The sequence below is a fragment of the Palaemon carinicauda genome, chromosome 26, assembly GCF_036898095.1.
Source record: "Palaemon carinicauda isolate YSFRI2023 chromosome 26, ASM3689809v2, whole genome shotgun sequence".
NCBI classification, from domain to species: Eukaryota; Metazoa; Arthropoda; class Malacostraca; order Decapoda; family Palaemonidae; genus Palaemon; species Palaemon carinicauda.
In genome coordinates, this window is record NC_090750.1 from 103,177,420 (window position 1) to 103,195,770 (window position 18,351).

General features: G+C 47.4%; 1 protein-coding gene across 1 annotated transcript in view; it reads left to right on the forward strand.

Annotated features, from left to right (window-relative positions):
• Nucleotides 1-358: 358 nt before the first annotated feature.
• Nucleotides 359-18,351, forward strand: part of LOC137619738 (uncharacterized) — a 45,272-nt gene continuing 27,279 nt past the window's right edge. The window contains exons 1-2 of the mRNA XM_068350039.1: nucleotides 359-469; nucleotides 3,903-7,887. Of these exons, the coding sequence (XP_068206140.1) occupies nucleotides 4,236-7,887 (3,652 nt within the window). The 5' untranslated portion in view covers nucleotides 359-469; nucleotides 3,903-4,235. The remainder of the gene's footprint in view (nucleotides 470-3,902; nucleotides 7,888-18,351) is intronic.

Consider the following 18,351-nt stretch of genomic DNA (forward strand, 5'->3'; position numbering starts at 1 on the left):
TGTGTGTGTGTGTGTGTGTACTGTAATACCAGTTTATAGGCCTATGTGTGTGACGCAAATCATTAGTAGGCCTATTACATTATACTGTAATTGATAATATTCAAATTGATATTCACGCTTAGGCCTTACAATCACCTGATTTAAAAAAAATAAAATGCTCATATGATTTACATACCTAAAATAACAATTAAAAAATGCAGACAAATTACCATATATTACGACGACAGAAAATTCATTAATGAATAGTATATATAAAAAAACTTTTAATGAAATGATAATTTTAATTAATCTAAAATAATATAAATTAAGAAATGCAAACAGGACATCTGCTGCCATCTATCGGGCTTTAGAGGCATATAAACAAACGGGTCTCAACTCCGGAAATAAATTAATAATCCCTGTTCCTTACAGAATCCTTGAATCCTTTCGGTTTTCTAAAACAGATCCTCCGGTGTCATCGTCGTGAACAGTAAGTAACTTTATGAATTGAACATTAAAACATAGCATTCCTATTAAATATGGGGTTGGAGAATATGTATAATGTTGTCTTATGATATTAAACTGCCTATCAAAAACGAAATCTATGTGAACTTTTGAATGTTTTGATGGCTGATGTACAGTATAGGCTACTATGAGAAACCAGAATAATGTTGATTAAATGCTTATACAGGATATCCTGTAAGGTATTCTGTGCTTTGATAGGTAAACGTCTATTGGCCTTAGTTTCATTGCATTTCAACAGAATACAAGGTCTATGTACTCCGTAGGGATTAGTGTAGTTAATTGACCATGAAGTGGGAACTGAATGCATTATTTGTAGGGTCTATTCAATGTTCCTTTGGCCCTTATTTACTCCTGCGTTATGTCCTTCTAGTCTTTTACCTCCATAAATCCTTTAAATCCCTCTGCATAATTAACGTTAAATCCCACTGCATGATTAACGTCGGGGATTTCGCCTTCCTTGCATTTGGGTCCAAATTTAGGTTTTACTATAGTTCCGGTCAGAACAACAATTTCTAATGTAAAGTAATGTTTTTCCTATAGGAAATATTCAGTTTTATTCGAAAAGGACATTTATTTTTGGGGCTAATAAATATTTAGCGAGATATATCATAATATATATGCAGGTAATGGAGGACATCCTGTGAGAACCTGGGGTTTAGGGTAGGGGAAAATACACTGGGAAAATGATAAATTATGGTAAAACAAATCTATTCGTCTCTAAGATTGAAGGAATATAAGTATCCTTCAGGCTAGATCTATCCAGTAGTCTAAGGTGTCTTTGCAGCTTCTGTTCTAACTAGCTGCTAGTGCTATTTTAGAAAAGTGTCAATCTCGTTTTCTATGCCGATACCCACTATATTCATTGTTGTGTTAGAGTGGTAAGGAAATTAAAGGGTTATTTCTTAGCCTAAGGTATATCCACCTAACCTGACATCGATCACTGAGGGTCCATGGGGGAATAGTACCTATAATTGTAGGCCTACCTCTATTCTGACTTACTTCTATCATGCAGTCCAGTCTCTTTATGCATGCCAAACAAACACCTGATCCCCAGGGCTGGGCCTTAAGGCCCAAATTTATTAATCTAATCCCAGGGCTGGGCCTTAAGGCCCAAATTTATTAATCTAATCCCAGGGCTGCATTATCCATAAGGCTGATTAGCCACAACCCCCCCCCCACCCCATATTAATTATGGGAGATCCCATTGAAAAACTAGAAAAGCACTCCGAGAGTGCAGACCTCCTCCACGGCAGCTTATTTCTCGAAACCAGCTTGCCTTTCCCAGATTCAATTTAGATTGTAGGCGTATTTGAAGACTGTGTGACAACCATGTGCGAACTTGGGGTCAAGGTTAGAGTTAATTTGGTCGACTTTTTACTCGACCTTGACCTCTGACCTAGGACTTTGAATCACTTCCATGTCTTAATTTAACAATTATTCCTTGAAAGTTTCACTATGAGTAAAATTGCAGCCAGGAATTTGTTCACAAACAAACAAACGGACAAATGGGCAAAAACATAACCTCCCCCAACTTTGTTGGTGGCGGTAACTAGGTATACTGGGTGCGAAAGCGCCAAAAACTAGTCATTTGCACTCATAGTAATGGTCATTAATACAAAATAGACACAAAATAACCTGTTGTAAAAATATGGCAAGAACTTCTAGTACTGTATCATAATTACATACAATTCATAGCCTATCCTAAAGTAGTGTTTGCTCCGCCATGGCTTGCTTTTCTCGCAAATAAAGATTATCTCATTGCTCCTCCATTTTGGCATGCAGTACGTGGATTTACTTCCCACAACAACCATGTGGATCATTATTTCAGATAATTTTTACTTGCAGACTAGCAAGAGTAACTATGCAGTACATATACTAAATGGCGAGGGTTTTAAATACACAGTAATTAATTATTGAAGTACTGTATTTCAGATGTAATTACACTGAATTTCTAAATAGATTCAACTTCCTTCTGGGCAACGTTGTCTTGTGACAGTAGTCATAATGAAAATGAAGAGGGTGGGAAAAAAATGCTATTTTAAAAAAACATCCAGGAACTATTGCATAAACACTTCGAAACTCTTAATTTTATGAAAAAGACCAGCTAGTGATTGCGTCAAAGTTGCTTTATACACGAAGCAGGACAGTTGTCAGAACTGAACACGAATGAAGCATGCGCAGTAACCCACCATCAGTCTCCCACAAGTAAACAATGTACTTCGACAATGAAATGGTGTTCGTATTTCAGTCGATTGATACGCATGTTATTATGCCTCGGCTCCCATTAGTCATGCAGGGAAAAATACCAAAATAGCCAGCCACTTGTTCTTTTCATATAGCAAATTCCAGTTTCGCTAGAAATTAATCTTCTTCATCTCCTCCCACTCCTATTGACCCAAAAGGCCTTGGTTAAATTTTACCAGGCGTCTCTATCTTGAGCTTGTAAATCAGTACTTCTCCATTCATCGCCTCCTAATTAAAGTATCATATATTAGCCACTTTCTTCCAACTGGTTATCTTGTGCTTTATGCATGTCTGACCATTTTTGTTGGTGCAAACTACAGTATTATACTTGTTTATGTTTCACCACCCCGTATATATTATAAACGTTTTATGGAGGATCGTGGGAAACAGTGTCTTTTTGTGGTGGGGAAACTCCAAATTTTAGTGTATTACAACAGGCACCAATGGTAAATGTTGGGTAAATCCCAACAAAACTAGCTGATAAAATACACATCTATGTGTCATGGGAAAACTAGAATATGTCATAATCGAAGCTCACCTAGCTGTATTATACTCGTTATTTACTGGTGGAGGTATTTGCCCCCATGTGCCCCCTGACCCCCCTACGTTACCTCTCATTTAATATGACTCGTAGCATCATATGACCTTATATGAATTAAGTATTATGTAGTTTGTGCTTACCTTAAATACAATACCTTCTGTTAGTTTGTCAACGGCCTCCTGGGCACAATTTTAATCTTAGAGTAATGAAACTTGCAGGGATTAACGGTTGTGTAAAAAGCTGGAAATGATTAAATTTTGTAAGGTCACGGTCACGGTTGAGCAAAAGGTCAAGAAATAAGCTGCCGCGGCAGAGGTCTGCGCTCTACTGAGTGGCCCTCAAGTTTTTAGTTTTTTGTTAAATAACCAAGCTTTCAATATTGATTATGTATGATAGTCTGGGAAATTCATGAGTTTATGTTTTTAACCAATATTAATTCAAAGATGATGATGCCCCCTCAACATATTTCAAGACATTTCTGTAATTTGTAGTTTGTTGAACTTCCCCTCATTCTTCATAATTCGTATTTATTTTTTACATGTACAGTTTTTATACATATCCTGTAATAGATTAAAAGTGTCTATATCATAATGTACCTCTCTCTTGCTTTCAGATTCTACTTGGACAGTCAGTGTAAAGAAAAGTTCTTCGGTGAGAAATGTTTTCATCTAATCTTCGGTTGTCTCACTTCAGGCATTGCGTTTGCTAAATGTAATACCCTGTTGCCTTCCCTGCTCTATATGTTACTGTTTATACAAATGGAAACTATTCGATAATCAAATATCAGTGATTTTCATAAAAACTGATGCTTTGGCATGCAATCCTTTTGCAATTAGTAAAGAACTAATATTCTGATAGCGTTTAAAGCGCTAGTGGAAAACTGTGGTAATTATATTACTAAGTGATTTGTATCGATGCATTCCGAGGGAATTAAAAACATTGTGAAATGAGTCAGAATGTAAATCGGTCTGACAGCGAGGTTGTATACTTAGTTCCCTGCAAAGAAAAGCATACTGCTTCTCAAATTATCTGTGCTGGCAAATCTCAGTTAGACTTGATAAAGATTCATCTTTCGTATGTGGGTTCGCCTAACCTGCCCGTCGTCACTTCAGGAAATGGCAGCGCAACTAAGAAACTTGGCAGCCAAGGTCATTGTAGCCTAGTTAAGAATAGGTGGAACAGTCAGCCGAGAAAGAAAAATCAAAGATGCCTGCCCAATGATAAGTCACAAACATCGCTTCCTGCACCTGCGCCGCCAGTTAGCACTGATTCCCCTTTTAAAACTCGTGCTTATGATGCTGGGCCTCGGGCAAATGTTGCCGATGTCTGCGATCCTCTGTCTCTAATTCAAAGTTCTGGTGAAGTAAAGAATAATGGCGGCCAAAATGATGCATTGAACGTAGATGAGTTTTGCAATTTACTCCTTGACATTTCAGAACAGGGTATTATTTCAGAAGATAGAGACAATTTCCAGTTAAGCAATAAGGAGATGTCATGTAAAGTGCCGTTTTCAACAGCACACAATCCTAGAGACAGTTTAGAGACTGTGTTTGCTAACGGTGGAAGTGAAGTTTCCTTCCCTGCGTGCGATAATCCTTCAAGCGACTTTTATTCAGATAAAGACATAGTCCCATCGTTACGGCAAGCTGATTCGTGTGGTGGCACCAGCTATGCTCAGCCTCACATGGAGCGTCAGTTGCTGTCCAACGAACTAGTTTGGACTCGGCAAGCGCCAAGACCTACAGTTATGCCTGTGACCTCTTCCTCAAACATGATGTGGACTTGTGATCAAGAAAATATAGTTGAGGATTTGTTGGGTTCATTTGAGGACACCCAGTCAATTTCAAATAGTGGACAGGCAGCCTCGTGTAGTTATCCTCAGGTGAAAGGTAGTTTATATGACCAAGAGAAATTTCATGATTCTGGCATGACATTTAACACATCGAATTCTCAAAATATAGTTTCGGAGTCAAACGTACCAGTAGCCGAAATATTAGATACCTGTAAGGATGAGAAATTTCAAAACTCTCTTGACTATACTATGCCTGATATAAAGTTTTCAGAAGCCTCCAAAGAGTCGATAAAATCAAACGAAGTCTCAAATATCAATGACATAATATCAGATGTAGCTGATATTCTTGATGAGATTCATACCACAAATGATACCAAGTTAACTGTTCCCAAAGAGAATTTCTTCCTTGATCCTGTACCGTCCAATTCGTCAGTTCCCGGTCGAATGTCCTCTTGTTCATCAAGTGTTGATGAAAAGTCACAATTAGATGATTTTATGACAAGTTTGGATGGGACAGCTGACTTCACATTGGATACATTTTTCCAGACCCCTGGAAGCATCCAAAAGGCAAATGAAAATGCTGATAGTAAGAGTACTGGAGGGTATCTGTCTAATGAAAGTGGAAATAACACATACTATGAAGATTCCTCTGAGAAATCGGAGTCGGCTCTGATATTCAGTGAACTGATTACCTCTCCTGAAGAATATCAAAATAATTCTGTCAAGTCTTCAAATGTATCTGAAAGTAAGATCTGTGACACGGCTAATACTCGTGAAATTGCACAAGCTACAATAACAAGCACGAGTCTGCAAGCAAAGAATATTCAGCCAAACTGTAGTTCTGCGGATTCTTCAGGAATACCGAAGAGAGTGGCATTCAAAGTACGCCCTGCCGGCAAGCCAAGCAGGAGCTTTGATAAGGGACGTAGTTCGGAAAAGATCTCTCGTAGTATACCTAAACTTTTTCAGCCGACTTCAGGTAAAGATAGACCTACGAAAGTTGATTTTAGATCTCGTAAGCTGGTTGAAGCTTGTACAGAACAGCTGATTGGAAATGGCCCTAAAAAGAATCCTTTTAGCCCTGAATATACTCCCTTCAAATACTTTTCTACCCCTCATGAAGAGCCTAGAGTAGAGAGAGCATCTTCCACAAGGGACAGTATTAAGCATAAGCAAAATAATGTAATACTGCCCATAGGAAAGACTGGTATGAGCATTGCTATTCCTAATACAGTTAAGACAGACATGGTGTCGTTTATACCAGCTGGAGAAAAGGTATGCGAATCCTCAACCAAGATATTACCTGGAAATACCTCAGGTGATCAACTGAATGCCAGAAGGGACTCTCTTTCCAGTCGTCCCAAGAAGTCTGTCTTCCAGTATATAAAACCCAGCCTTCAAAATGCCGATTATATTGCGACCTCATCGGCAAACCCCAAAAGTATTGGAACGTTGAATCAAGTAATACAACAAACCATTTTGGAAACTACCGATGTGTTGGTGTCAGTACCCTCTTCGACTGTTACGTTTTCAAGCGGCGGACAGCTGGTTACTCCTTATTCTCAGAATTCAAACTGCAAACCTATTTATGTAGTGTTACCGTCAACATCAAATTCTATCAATAATGGAGTTAATCACTATAGCTTACCCATAGCCAGCATTACGTCACAGGCTGGCAAGCCAAAAACAAACTCGATCAGTACTCTTCAAATTGTACAAGTCGACGGGAGAGACACTATTTTAAAACAAAGCTTGGTAAAACCAGTTTGGTCTATTACAGCAGCAGGCTCCTGTGTAAGTACCAGCGTAAGTAAGAAAGCTAGTGATAAGATCTCCGAGCCCATTAGAATAACGGTGAGAACCAGACCAAGGACAATAGCCCCTAATCAGGGAGGGTCAGACGATAGACTGAAAATGAAGTGCGCTCATAGTTCCATACCAAGAGCTGTGAAGAATAGAAATCTTGTGAAAGAGTTGAAGATTCATTTTCCGACTGTATCGGAAGCAATCCTGCAACAGCTGACCATTCCTCCTCAAGCTGTAAACAGAGGATTTTTAACCAGGCATGACTTGCAGAACCTTCATAATCAAGCCCTGAAGTTACACTTGAGTATAGTGTACAGAAATCACGTGACAAAGTGCACGAATTACGATTGCGAAACGTGCCGTAATTTTGTGGGTCAGCAAGACTCTCTGAAGTGGTCATTGAAGGAGCAACAGAATAAATCTAAAAATGGCGGTAAAAATAATAAAGGCAAAAAAGGCCCAGTAAAGCCTAAGAAAGCGGTGAAAAAGTGCATCCGTACCAAGAATACCAACGGCGAGGAGGACGACCCGACGTATGAGCCACCCGTTAGCTATTTCAAGGCGTGGAAAAGGAAAATCGACACTAATTGGTGTAGACAACCAATGAAAATACTGAAAGTAAGTGGTCACATTGGTTCCGATCATGTGAATGATACAGAGAAGCATAATATTTGTTTCAGAAATATACAGCCGACGGGTAATGCAACCGAGAAATGTATGAATTCTCTCAAGCGTTCGTTGTCGGAACCGGCTATAACAAGCGTCAGACAAAATCCAGATGATACTAGTAAGCACACTCAAGATGATATGAATATTAAGTACAGTGAAAGTCATCCCAAACTTCAGTACACGGTAACATTACCTACGGTTGACGCCAATGGGAATAGGGTATTCATGGAAAATTTCAGTGAGAAGGTCAATGATAATATCCACCAAGTTCCAGCAGTGTCCAGTGAAAGTAGCGTGATGTACCAGCCACCCCTTGTTGAAGAAAGAAAAGGTTAGTTTCTTATGCTTATGTTTTTGTTCCTATACAGATACAAATAATTATCTGTTAGATATTATTATTATTATTATTATTATTATTACTACTACTACTACTACTACTACTACTACTACTACTACTACTACTACTACTACTACTACTACTACTAGCAAAGCTACAGCCCTAGTTACAAAAGCAAGGTGCTATAAGCCCAAGGCTCTAACAGGGAAACATAGCCCAATGAGGTAAGGAAATAAACTATATGAGAAATAATGAACAATTAAAATAAAATATTTTAAAAACAGTTATATCATCAAAACCGATATTTCATGTATAAACTATAAAAAGACTTATAGTCAGCCTGTTCAACTTAAAAACATTTGCTGCCAGTTTGAACTTTTATGTCTTCAGCATCAGCTGTAAAGGTCATTCAGACGTTAACTAGGTAGTTAGCGGGAGATTGGTGGGAGGAGACAACTCGCCTGCCCGATAGTTTTGCAGTAGAAGTGCCTAGAAGGTAAAAGCATGTTGTAAACAGAAATTTGTTCCTTCGAGAATGCAAACCTCGTGCTCCATGTGTTGTGTTCCTATTAAAGAGAGTGACTGTATGCAGTTCTCTTAAAGGCAGGGAATGTATGCAGTTAAGATTGTAAACAGTTCCCCTACTGAGGAGATGATGCTGCCTATCTGGGAGACAGTGTACTTCTCTTGAAATGTTACTTGAATCAGTTGTATTTCCCCATCATCAGGAGGAATTTTCCCATTGATGCTTTTAAGTGTTCTCGCTTTCTTTCATGGCCATTGTGATCTTCGTTATATGCTGGGAATGCATAAAGTATCCCTGAGTGCAAAACATTTGTAGTGCCAGTATTCTCTCCCTCCTCTATCTCTTTGTAGGACAGCCCCCTTTGGGGATGTTATTGACGAAGGGTATGGTTGTGTAGAAAAGCCTTTTGCTCAGTTCCTTCAGACTTAGCGATCACTTTTATCTTTTGGGAGGGAGTGACGGTACTCTCCCGCTGACTGGTACCTTCTAGGTCAGTCAAGTATACTTAAATACAGAGGCCAAGGGAAGGTTGGGCATTGTGTTCTCCTTTCCCCTTTCCCCTTTCCCCTTTCTTGTCGGGACAAGGGAAGATTTTTCCTTGCCTTAAGGGTCCTTCTCCCCTCAGAACATGCTGCTAACTGGTGCCTTATGAGTTTGTTGGCATTTGTTAGCCTGGTCAATAAGGGAGTTGGTCATGATCCTCCCTGAGCCAAGTGGTGCTCATGTGGGTAGTGATCGTTACTTCTTGATTCGCTTAGGAGTATTTTTCTTTATGGTCAATACCTTCAGGCTCAGTTAGGAGGTGAGACTTGTGTGGTAGTTAGCTTTTAGTATCTTATCAGGTGAACTGTCCTCCCTGGATCAGACACTAACCTTTTGGACAATCGAGGGTAAAGACTCAATTTTTCTCCTTTGGAGGGAGAGATGCTCGTTATGACTTTTCATATCAACACCATGTGAGAGGTTCTTAAAGGGGTCAAACACTGACGTCATAGGGATCCAGTCCTTGTTGAGTAAACCTCAACTCTAATGCTTAGAAGAAGCTGAAGAAGTCCAGGAAGACAGATTGCAGAGAGTCTTGAGGCTCCGAGCAATATTTCTTCTTGTACGTGAGAGAGAGAGGTGTGGTACGGTATTATGTACTTCCAAGGATCAAGAAAGGGAACGCAACTCTGTGCTACAGGAGCTTGATCTCATATGGTACTGACCCCATGCACTGGCAGACAAGATTAAGGGTTCTGTCCTTTTCTTAGTTCTTGTACAGGATGTTTGAGGAACACTTTGGGGTGTCTTCCTAGAAATATATCGGTATTATTATTATTATTATTATTATTTGCTAAGCTACAACCCTAGCTGGAAAAGCAAAATGCTATAAGCCCAGGGGCCCCAACAGGGAAAATAGCCCAGTAAGGAAAGGAAAGAAGGAAAAATAAAATATTTTAAGAAGAGTAACATTAAAATAAATATTTCCTATATAAACTATGAAAACTTTAACAAAACAAGAGGAAGAGAAATTAAATAGAATAGTGTGCCTGATTGTACCCTCAAGCAAGAGAACTCTAACCCAAGACAGTGGAAGACCATGGTACAGAGGCTATGGCACTACCCAAGACTAGAGAACAATGGTTTGATTTTGGAGTGTCCTTCTCCTAGAAGAGCTGCTTACCATAGCTAAAGAGTCTCTTCTACCCTTACTAAGAGGAAAGTAGCCACAGAACAAATACAGTGCAGTAGTTAACCCCTTGAGCGAAGAAGAATTGTTTAGTAACCTCAGTGTTGTCAGGTGTGTGAGGACAGAGGAGAATCTGTTAAGAATAGGCCAGACTATTCGGCGTATGTGTAGGCAAAGAGAAAGAACCGTAACCAAAGAGAAGGATCCAACGTAGTACTGTCTGGCCAGTCAAAGGACCCCATAACTCTCTGGCGGTAGTATTTCAACGGGCGGCTGGTGCCTTGGCCAACCTACTACCTATGAAAGGGAAGGAATGTAGGTCTTTGTGGGGTTCCTTCACATTCATGTGATAAAAGATGGGGCCTCGGTGGTGAGAGGAACCAGTGCTCGGTTCCTCTCCTTGCATGGGCAACAAGGCATATTCTCGCATGATCACAATCTTGAATATGATCCTGGGCCTTCACATGGCTGCTAGAGCTGGTTTAAAGGCCACTTATGAATGGCAGAAGCAAGGGACAGTGCCATTGCCATATCAAGCTGGACAATGCCATAGAGACACGACGGTTTCCACTTGTTCTTGTTCACATTACCAGAACAGAAATGCTGGTCTCTTCATAGCTTTTTCCCGTGCATAAACATTAACAGGAACAAGTAGTCGGTCTTCAAGCTCTTAAGAGCAATGAGACTTTTTATGCTTACAAGTAATCGAAACCTAAAATTGGTTTGTTCCGTAACCGAAATACAAACCACGCTATTTACAAAGGGTATTACTTTTAGCGCAGCTGAAATGACGAGCCAATAGTTTTTAACGAGGGTTAATTACCCCCGCGCTAGTTAGCGGGGGGTGGGGAAGGGTAGCTTGCTACCCCTCCCCCCTCCACACACCGGTGACTTGCTTCACTTCACTTTTGGCTCGGCGGTGATCAGACGTGTCTGTTCATCGCCTTCGTGACAGCCTTTAATTTTCTGCTTTTTCTTTTCAGCTTGTGTGATTGGTTGGAAGTTGACCTTCAGTTATTTTCTTTTATTTAATATGCGTACATGCCCTGGAGTTGCCGGCCGTCCTTGTGGGACTTTCATGTCGGACGTGATTACGGATCCTCACACCCTCTGCCCTCAATGTCGGGGCCGACGGTGCGACCAGGATAACATGTGCCGTGAGTGCAGGGAGTGGTCTGCCTCCCAGTGGGAGAGGTTTGGCCGTCGGCGTAAGAAGAAGTCCAAGAGAGACCGTTCTCCTCCGGGGTTAGCCTTGAAGGAGGAAGGTTCTCGGGACTCTTCTTCCGCCGCCCAAACCTCCTCCGAAGCTCCCCCTCGTCCGCCTCCTAAGGAGAGTCGTCCGAGTGGGAGCGCAGGCCCTTGTTCTGTTTCCCTACCTTCGGTGGGGGGAGAGGGCGTCGCCTCCCATAGCGAGGCGGTTCCCCCTCCTCCTCCGGGGGAGGTTATTGATAATACTGTAATGCCTTATCCAGTGATGATCTTTTACAGATTTGGTCGTCCCTGGGGCTTAAGGGCTTGCCCTCCAGGGTCGCTCTTATTGATCTTGTCTCGTTGGGGGCCGCTGTTAAACAATCGCCGGTGGTAGCGGAGGTAGACCCTCTGTCTATTGTCGACGTCGTGGTGACAGAGGCCTCCGACGTGGCTGGGCCTTCCGACGCAGGTGCTGTTGCTGGTGATGGTGCTCTAGGCTCTCCTCCTCCTTCCGTGCATCCTTCGAAGGGGGAAGTGAGTCCTTCGGTCTCGACTGCTGCCCAGCTTCCTTCTGAGGGAAGTGTTTTGACGGAGACTCCCCTTCGGAGGACCGATGGTCCCGACGATCTCCCCCGAGGCCGCCTCCGCCGTAAGGCTCACCGCCCTCTACGCCACAAGGGCCTCCCTTCCCCTTACAGGGGGACTAAGAGGCGCCTTTTTGGGTCTTCGTCCTCCGGGGGGGACTCTCCTCGTCAGCCTCAACCGACTGCTCCGCCCTCCTTGAACCTCTCTGCAGACCGCTCACCATCTCCTGCCGGATCTTCGCCTTCTGGAGAACTCGTCACCCGACGGGCAACGGTCCCTTCGGGGCTAAGGGATTCTTCCCTTACGCGAGCAGGGCTAGCGCACAAGCGCTCTCCTGCTCGCCAGCGATCTCCTGCTTGCCAGCGATCTCCTGCTCGCCAGCGATCTCCTGCTCGTCGACGATCTCCTGCTCGCCAAGACTCTCCTGCTCGCCGACGCTCACCTGCTCGTCGGCTCTCTCCTGATGTTCGCCCCCCTCGCCAGCGCTCTCCTGCTCGTCAGCTCTCTTCCGAGCGTCAGCGCTCATTTGAGGACCATCGCCCTGCGGTCTCTGACCACCCTTTAGTTCCTGCTGAACTCCCTGCTCACCATCCACCTGGTCCTGTGGCTACGCAACATTGTGCTGCGCGTGTGTCAGAAACACATGTTCGCCAACGCGCCAGCGATCTTCCCGTTCCTGCTCGTGAACGCGCCGCACCACCTGTCCTCTCACAGGACACGCGTCGACCTTCTGCTCGCCAGCGATCACCAGCTCGCCAGCGGTCACCTACACATGCTGCTCGCCATCGCACGACCCTGCATGATCGCCCGCTTACGCATGCTGCTCCTCATCGCACTACCCTGAACGATCGCCCTCCTGCGGATGCTGATCACCATCGCACCCTTTCACGCGATCATTCACCTGCGCATGCTGCTCGCCATCGCACAACCCTGCACGATCGCCCGCTTACGCATGCTGCTCCTCATCGCACAACCCTGAACGATCGCCCTCCTGCGGATGCTGATCACCATCGCACCCTATCACGCGATCATTCACCTGCGCATGCTGCTCGCCATCGCACAACCCTGCACGATCGCCCGCTTACGCATGCTGCTCCTCATCGCACAACCCTGAACGATCGCCCTCCTGCGGATGCTGATCACCATCGCACCCTTTCACGCGATCATTCACCTGCGCATGCTGCTCGCCATCGCACAACCCTGCACGATCGCCCGCTTACGCATGCTGCTCCTCATCGCACAACCCTGAACGATCGCCCTCTTGCGGATGCTGATCACCATCGCACCCTATCACGCGATCATTCACCTACACATGCTGCTCGCCATCGCTTACCATCACGCGGTCATTATCGCCAGCGATCTTCTTCACCTACGCGGCAGCACGATCCCTCGCCGTCGCGCCGTCGCGCCATCGCTTGCGTTCGTCGCCTCGGACACGTGTTCATTTACCTGCCCACCCTCACGCCCACTCGCCTGCGCGCCCGCGCAATCGCTTGCCTGCGCGCCCGCGCAATTGCTCGCCTGCGCGCCCGCGCGATCGCTCGCCTGCGCGCCCGCGCGATCGCTCGCCTGCGCGCCCGCGCGATCGCTCGCCTGCGCGATCGCTCGCCTGCGCGACCGCTCGCCTGCGCGCCCGCGCGACCGCTCGCCTGCGCGCCCGCGCGACCGCTCGCCCGCGCGACCGCTCGCCTGCGCGCCCGCGCGACCGCTCGCCCGCGCGACCGCTCGCCCGCTCGCCCGCGCGACCGCTCGCCCGCGCGACCGCTCGCCCGCGCGATCACCCGCGCGACCATTCGCCTTTGCGCGACCGTTCGCCCTCGCGCGACCATAGTTCGCGGCGAATTCCACAGCCGGTGGTAGCAGCAGGGACGCGTGCTCCTAGACGGCACTCGGGATCACCTCCATCCAAGCACAGGTTGGTATTGCAGGACGAAGACAGGTCAGTACAGCATTCTTCCCCACCTTCTTTTCAGGCAGGTACCGTCGTGTCCACTCCAAAGGATCGCCCGATCCCTTTCACCTTAGCGAGGATTTCGGACTCTGTGTCCTTTGAGCAGCAGACTTGGTTTGGTCCGCTGGCACGGGCGTTAGTGAGGGTTATGAAACCAGCACTCGCCGGCCAGGGTAACAAACCAGCGGCTGTCTCTCCTACGCTGAAGAGAAAGAGAGGAGTGGACTTCGTGGTGACTTCCCCCAGGGCGAATTTGGTTCCCAAGAGGTCGGTCTCGAGGGTCCCCTCTCCTGCACGAGTACTCTCTCCTTCTCCCGTGGACGAGGCCTTTCCGTCCTCAGGTGAGTCCAGTGGGGCGGTAGTCTTCCCCTCGGCACCAGGGGGGGAGACTTCGCTTCAGGCAGGAGAATCGTCTCGTGAGGAAGGGGCCCCTCGAACCTCGTTGTTGGGATCCTGTATCCCTCCCAGGAGGGAACCCAAGGATTCCAAGACCATCCCTAAATCCTCTGTAAGGATTCGTCAGGAACCCACGACTACCCAGGGGAATGTCCACGTATCACCCCAGGAAGAGATTCCTGGGGCAGGAGACTTAGCTGCCAGCCCGCAGGGAGGAGAACAGCAAGAGTCTGAACATGCCTTCTGGCAGGTCCTAAGCCTGATAAGGCAACTTAACAGTCTTACGGATCCAGTCATCCCCCCCGTGAAGGCAAAGGCACGATTCTGGATGAAGTGTTTGACGTTCGGAAGGCCCCTAAGACCAGTGCAGCTCTGCCCTGGTCTCGGGGGCTGAAGAGTGCCAGAGCTAGGCCCAATGCTCAGCTCGCACTTCTTGCCTCCTCCAGTCGTTCCACTGCCGGGAACAAACTCATCCCTCCTCCTCGCCTTCAGCAGAGGAGGTATTTCGAGATCCTGGGTGAGCACAACCTCGCTCTTCCTCTCCATCACTCTGTGGAGGAGCTGGCGAAGGGAGTTCCCTTGGAGAAACTCTCTGCCCGGCAGGTGTCGTTCTCGGCGGCAGAGATCCTTAACCACGAGAAGGTCGCTAAGTGTGCCATGCAGGCCACTTCGTGGCTGGACTTCTGGTTAGGATCTCTGGGCATCCTATTGCGATCGGAGGACTTGTCCAAGGAGACCAATAGGAAGGCCCTAGAGACCTTCTTGCTCTCGGGCACCCGTTCCATCGAGTTTTTGGCGCACCAGGTTATCACCCTGTGGGCCAACTCGGTGTTGAAGCGTCGCGATGCTGTGTCCGAGAGATTCCATCCGAAGGTCCCCGCCGTAGATGTGTGTAGGCTCCGACATGCCTCCCTCCTGGGGGAGAGCCTGTTTGAGCCTCAAGACTTGGAGCGAACGGCTGAGAGGTAGAGGAAATCCAGCACGGACTCCCTCCTCCACAGGGCCCTTACAACTCGGCCCTATAAGCCTCCAGCCCCGCCACAACAGCAGCAACAGCCTCGTAAGGCTCCCAAACAGGCACCGGCAGCTAAGAAAGTGGTGTCTAAGCCCCAGCCCTTTCCAGCCAAGGTCAAGAGGGGCGGTAAGTCCTCCAGGGGAGGCAAAACTTCTAGGGGTGGCGGCCGCGGCCGCAAGCCCTAGGGGTGGCAGTCCCCCTGCGTGTCCACCTGTGGGGGGATGCCTTCAGAGTTGCGTCCGCAGGTGGCAACATCACGGGGCCGATGCTTGGACGGTCTCAGTGATCGGCCAAGGTTATCGCGTCCCGTTCACGTCATCTCAACCTCCCCTGACAGCGAATCCAGTGTCGTTGAGCTCCTATGCCATGGGATCGGCAAAGGGGCTGGCCCTTCAGGCCGAAGTCGAGACCACGTTCGAGAAGGGTGCTCTCCAGGAGGTCGTGGACGGCTCTCCAGGCTTCTTCAGTCGACTCTTTCTTGTAAAGAAGGCTACTGGAGGCTGGAGACCCGTCATCGATCTCTCGGCTCTGAACAGGTTTGACAAACAAACCCGGTTCAGCATGGAGACAGCAGACACGGTAAGACTTGCGGTGAGACCACAAGACTTCATGTGTACACTGGATCTAAAGGATGCGTACTTCCAGATCCCAATCCATCCGTCTTCCAGGAAGTACCTGAGATTCTGCCTAGACAACAAGATCTACCAGTTCAAGGTGCTGTGTTTCGGTCTCTCCACAGCTCCTCAGGTGTTCACCAGAGTGTTCACCCTGATTTCGACTTGGGCGCACAGGAACGGCATTCGTCTCCTTCGTTACCTAGACGATTGGCTGATCCTAGCAGACTCGGAGTCGACCCTTCTTCGACACCGAGACAGGCTTCTAGATCTTTGCCAGGATCTGGGGATCGTGGTAAACCTCGAGAAGTCCTCTCTGCAGCCGTCCCAACGACTGGTTTATCTATGCATGCTAATAGACACCAATCTCCACAAAGTCTTTCCATCAGACGACCGGATAGCAAGGCTGAGGAGGGTGGCGGAACCTTTCCTCAGGCGAAAAGAACTCCCCGCCCAATCGTGGTTGCGTCTCTTAGGCCACCTATCCTCCTTGGCCCGTCTGGTTCCAAACAGCCGCCTCAGGATGAGATCCCTTCAATGGCGGCTCAAGTCCCGGTGGAATCAAGGATCCGATTCCCCGGACATTCTGATCCCAATGGGGTCTCTGGAACAGACGGACTTGCGGTGGTGGCTGGCCGACGAGAACCTGCGAAAGGGAGTGAGTCTTCTCGTCCTCCCCCTGGAATTGACTCTGTTTTCGGACGCGTCAAAAGAAGGGTGGGGGGCGCACGTTCTGAACCAGAGGGCCTCAGGCCTTTGGTCAGAATCAGAAAAGTGCCTACACATCAACCTGCTAGAATTGAAGGCCGTCTTTCTGGCCCTTCAACAGTTCCAACGGTTCCTGGCGGGTCACTCCGTGGTGGTGATGAGCGACAACACCACGGTAGTGGCTTATATCAACAAGCAGGGAGGCACTTTTTCGCAACAGCTATCCCATCTTGAAGTAGAGACTCTGAGGTGGACCGAAACCCACTCGATAACACTATCAGCTCGCTTCATTCCTGGCAAGAGGAATGTGCTCGCCGACAGTCTGAGCAGGGCTTCGCAGATAGTGAGTACCGAGTGGTCTTTGGATCCTCAGATAGCCAACAAAGTCCTGACTTTGTGGGGTTCCCCGACGGTGGACTTGTTCGCGACAGCCTTGAACTTCAAGCTGCCCCTGTACTGCTCACCAGTCCCGGACCCCAAGGCACTCTGGCAAGATGCTTTCCAGCAACGGTGGGACAACATCGACGTGTACGCCTTCCCACCATTCTGTCTGATGAGAAGGGTGCTCAACAGGACCAGACTATCGGTCAACTGTTCCATGACTCTAGTAGCTCTGCTATGGCATTACGCGGAATGGTTTCCGGACCTTCTGCAACTCCTGACGGAACTCCCAAGGGAGCTTCCTCCACGACACGAGCTTCTCAGACAACCCCACTCCGGTGTCCCTCACAGGGCCGTAGCCTCGCTTCGGCTTCACGCCTGGAGACTATCCAGCGTCTCCTCGCGGAGAGAGGCTTTTCGCAACAGGTTGCGGAGAGAATGTCTCGGCACCTGCGAAGGTCCTCTGAGGGAGTTTACCAAGCGAAGTGGAGAGTCTTTTGTGGTTGGTGTCGTGGAAGGGGTATCTCTCCACTCGATGCCACTATTCCAGCAATAGCGGACTTCCTTGTGTATCTGCGAGAAGAAATGCGCCTTTCTGTCTCGGCAGTGAAAGGCTATCGCTCAGCCTTAAGCTTGGCCTTCAGATTGAAGGGCGTGGATATTTCTTCATCGCTAGAACTCTCTTTACTCATACGTAGCTATGAGCTTACCTGCCCCCAGTCGGAAGTGAGACCCCCTCCTTGGAACGTGGTTCGAGTCCTCAGGTCTCTCAAGAGACCTCCCTTCGAGCCATTACGCCAGGCCTCCGATCGCCACCTGTCTTGGAAGACGGCTTTCCTACTCGCCTTGGCCTCGTCCAAGCGAGTTAGTGAACTTCATGGTCTCTCGTACGACATCGCCCATTCAAGGGGATGGGGGGAGGTAACGTTCAGGTTCGTCCCTGAGTTTGTGGCCAAGACTCAGAATCCTGGAGTGCCGGATCCTCGGTTCGACTCTTTCAGGATCGCGAGTCTCCGTTCTGTAACAAACGACCCATACCAGCTGTTACTATGCCCAGTGAGGTGTCTGAGGTACTACTTGAAGAGAACGGCTGCAGTCCGTCCTCATGTGCGAGCTTTGTTTGTGAGCACAGGCAGGACAAAGAGGAGGGTCACCAGGAACACCATCTCTGCTTGGATTCGAAGGGTTATCCACCATGCCCTGAATCCTGACCCTCCTCCGTCACGTCGCCCCCGGGCCTACGATGTCAGGGGTATTGCTACATCCCTGGCCTTCAAGAGAAACTTCTCTGTGACGCAGGTACTTCAAGCTGGGGTCTGGAAGCGTCAAACGACCTTCACAGCCCACTACCTGCAAGACGTGACCCACAGGAGCCTCGATACGTTCTCTATCGGCCCTGTGGTGGCTGCACAACAGCTG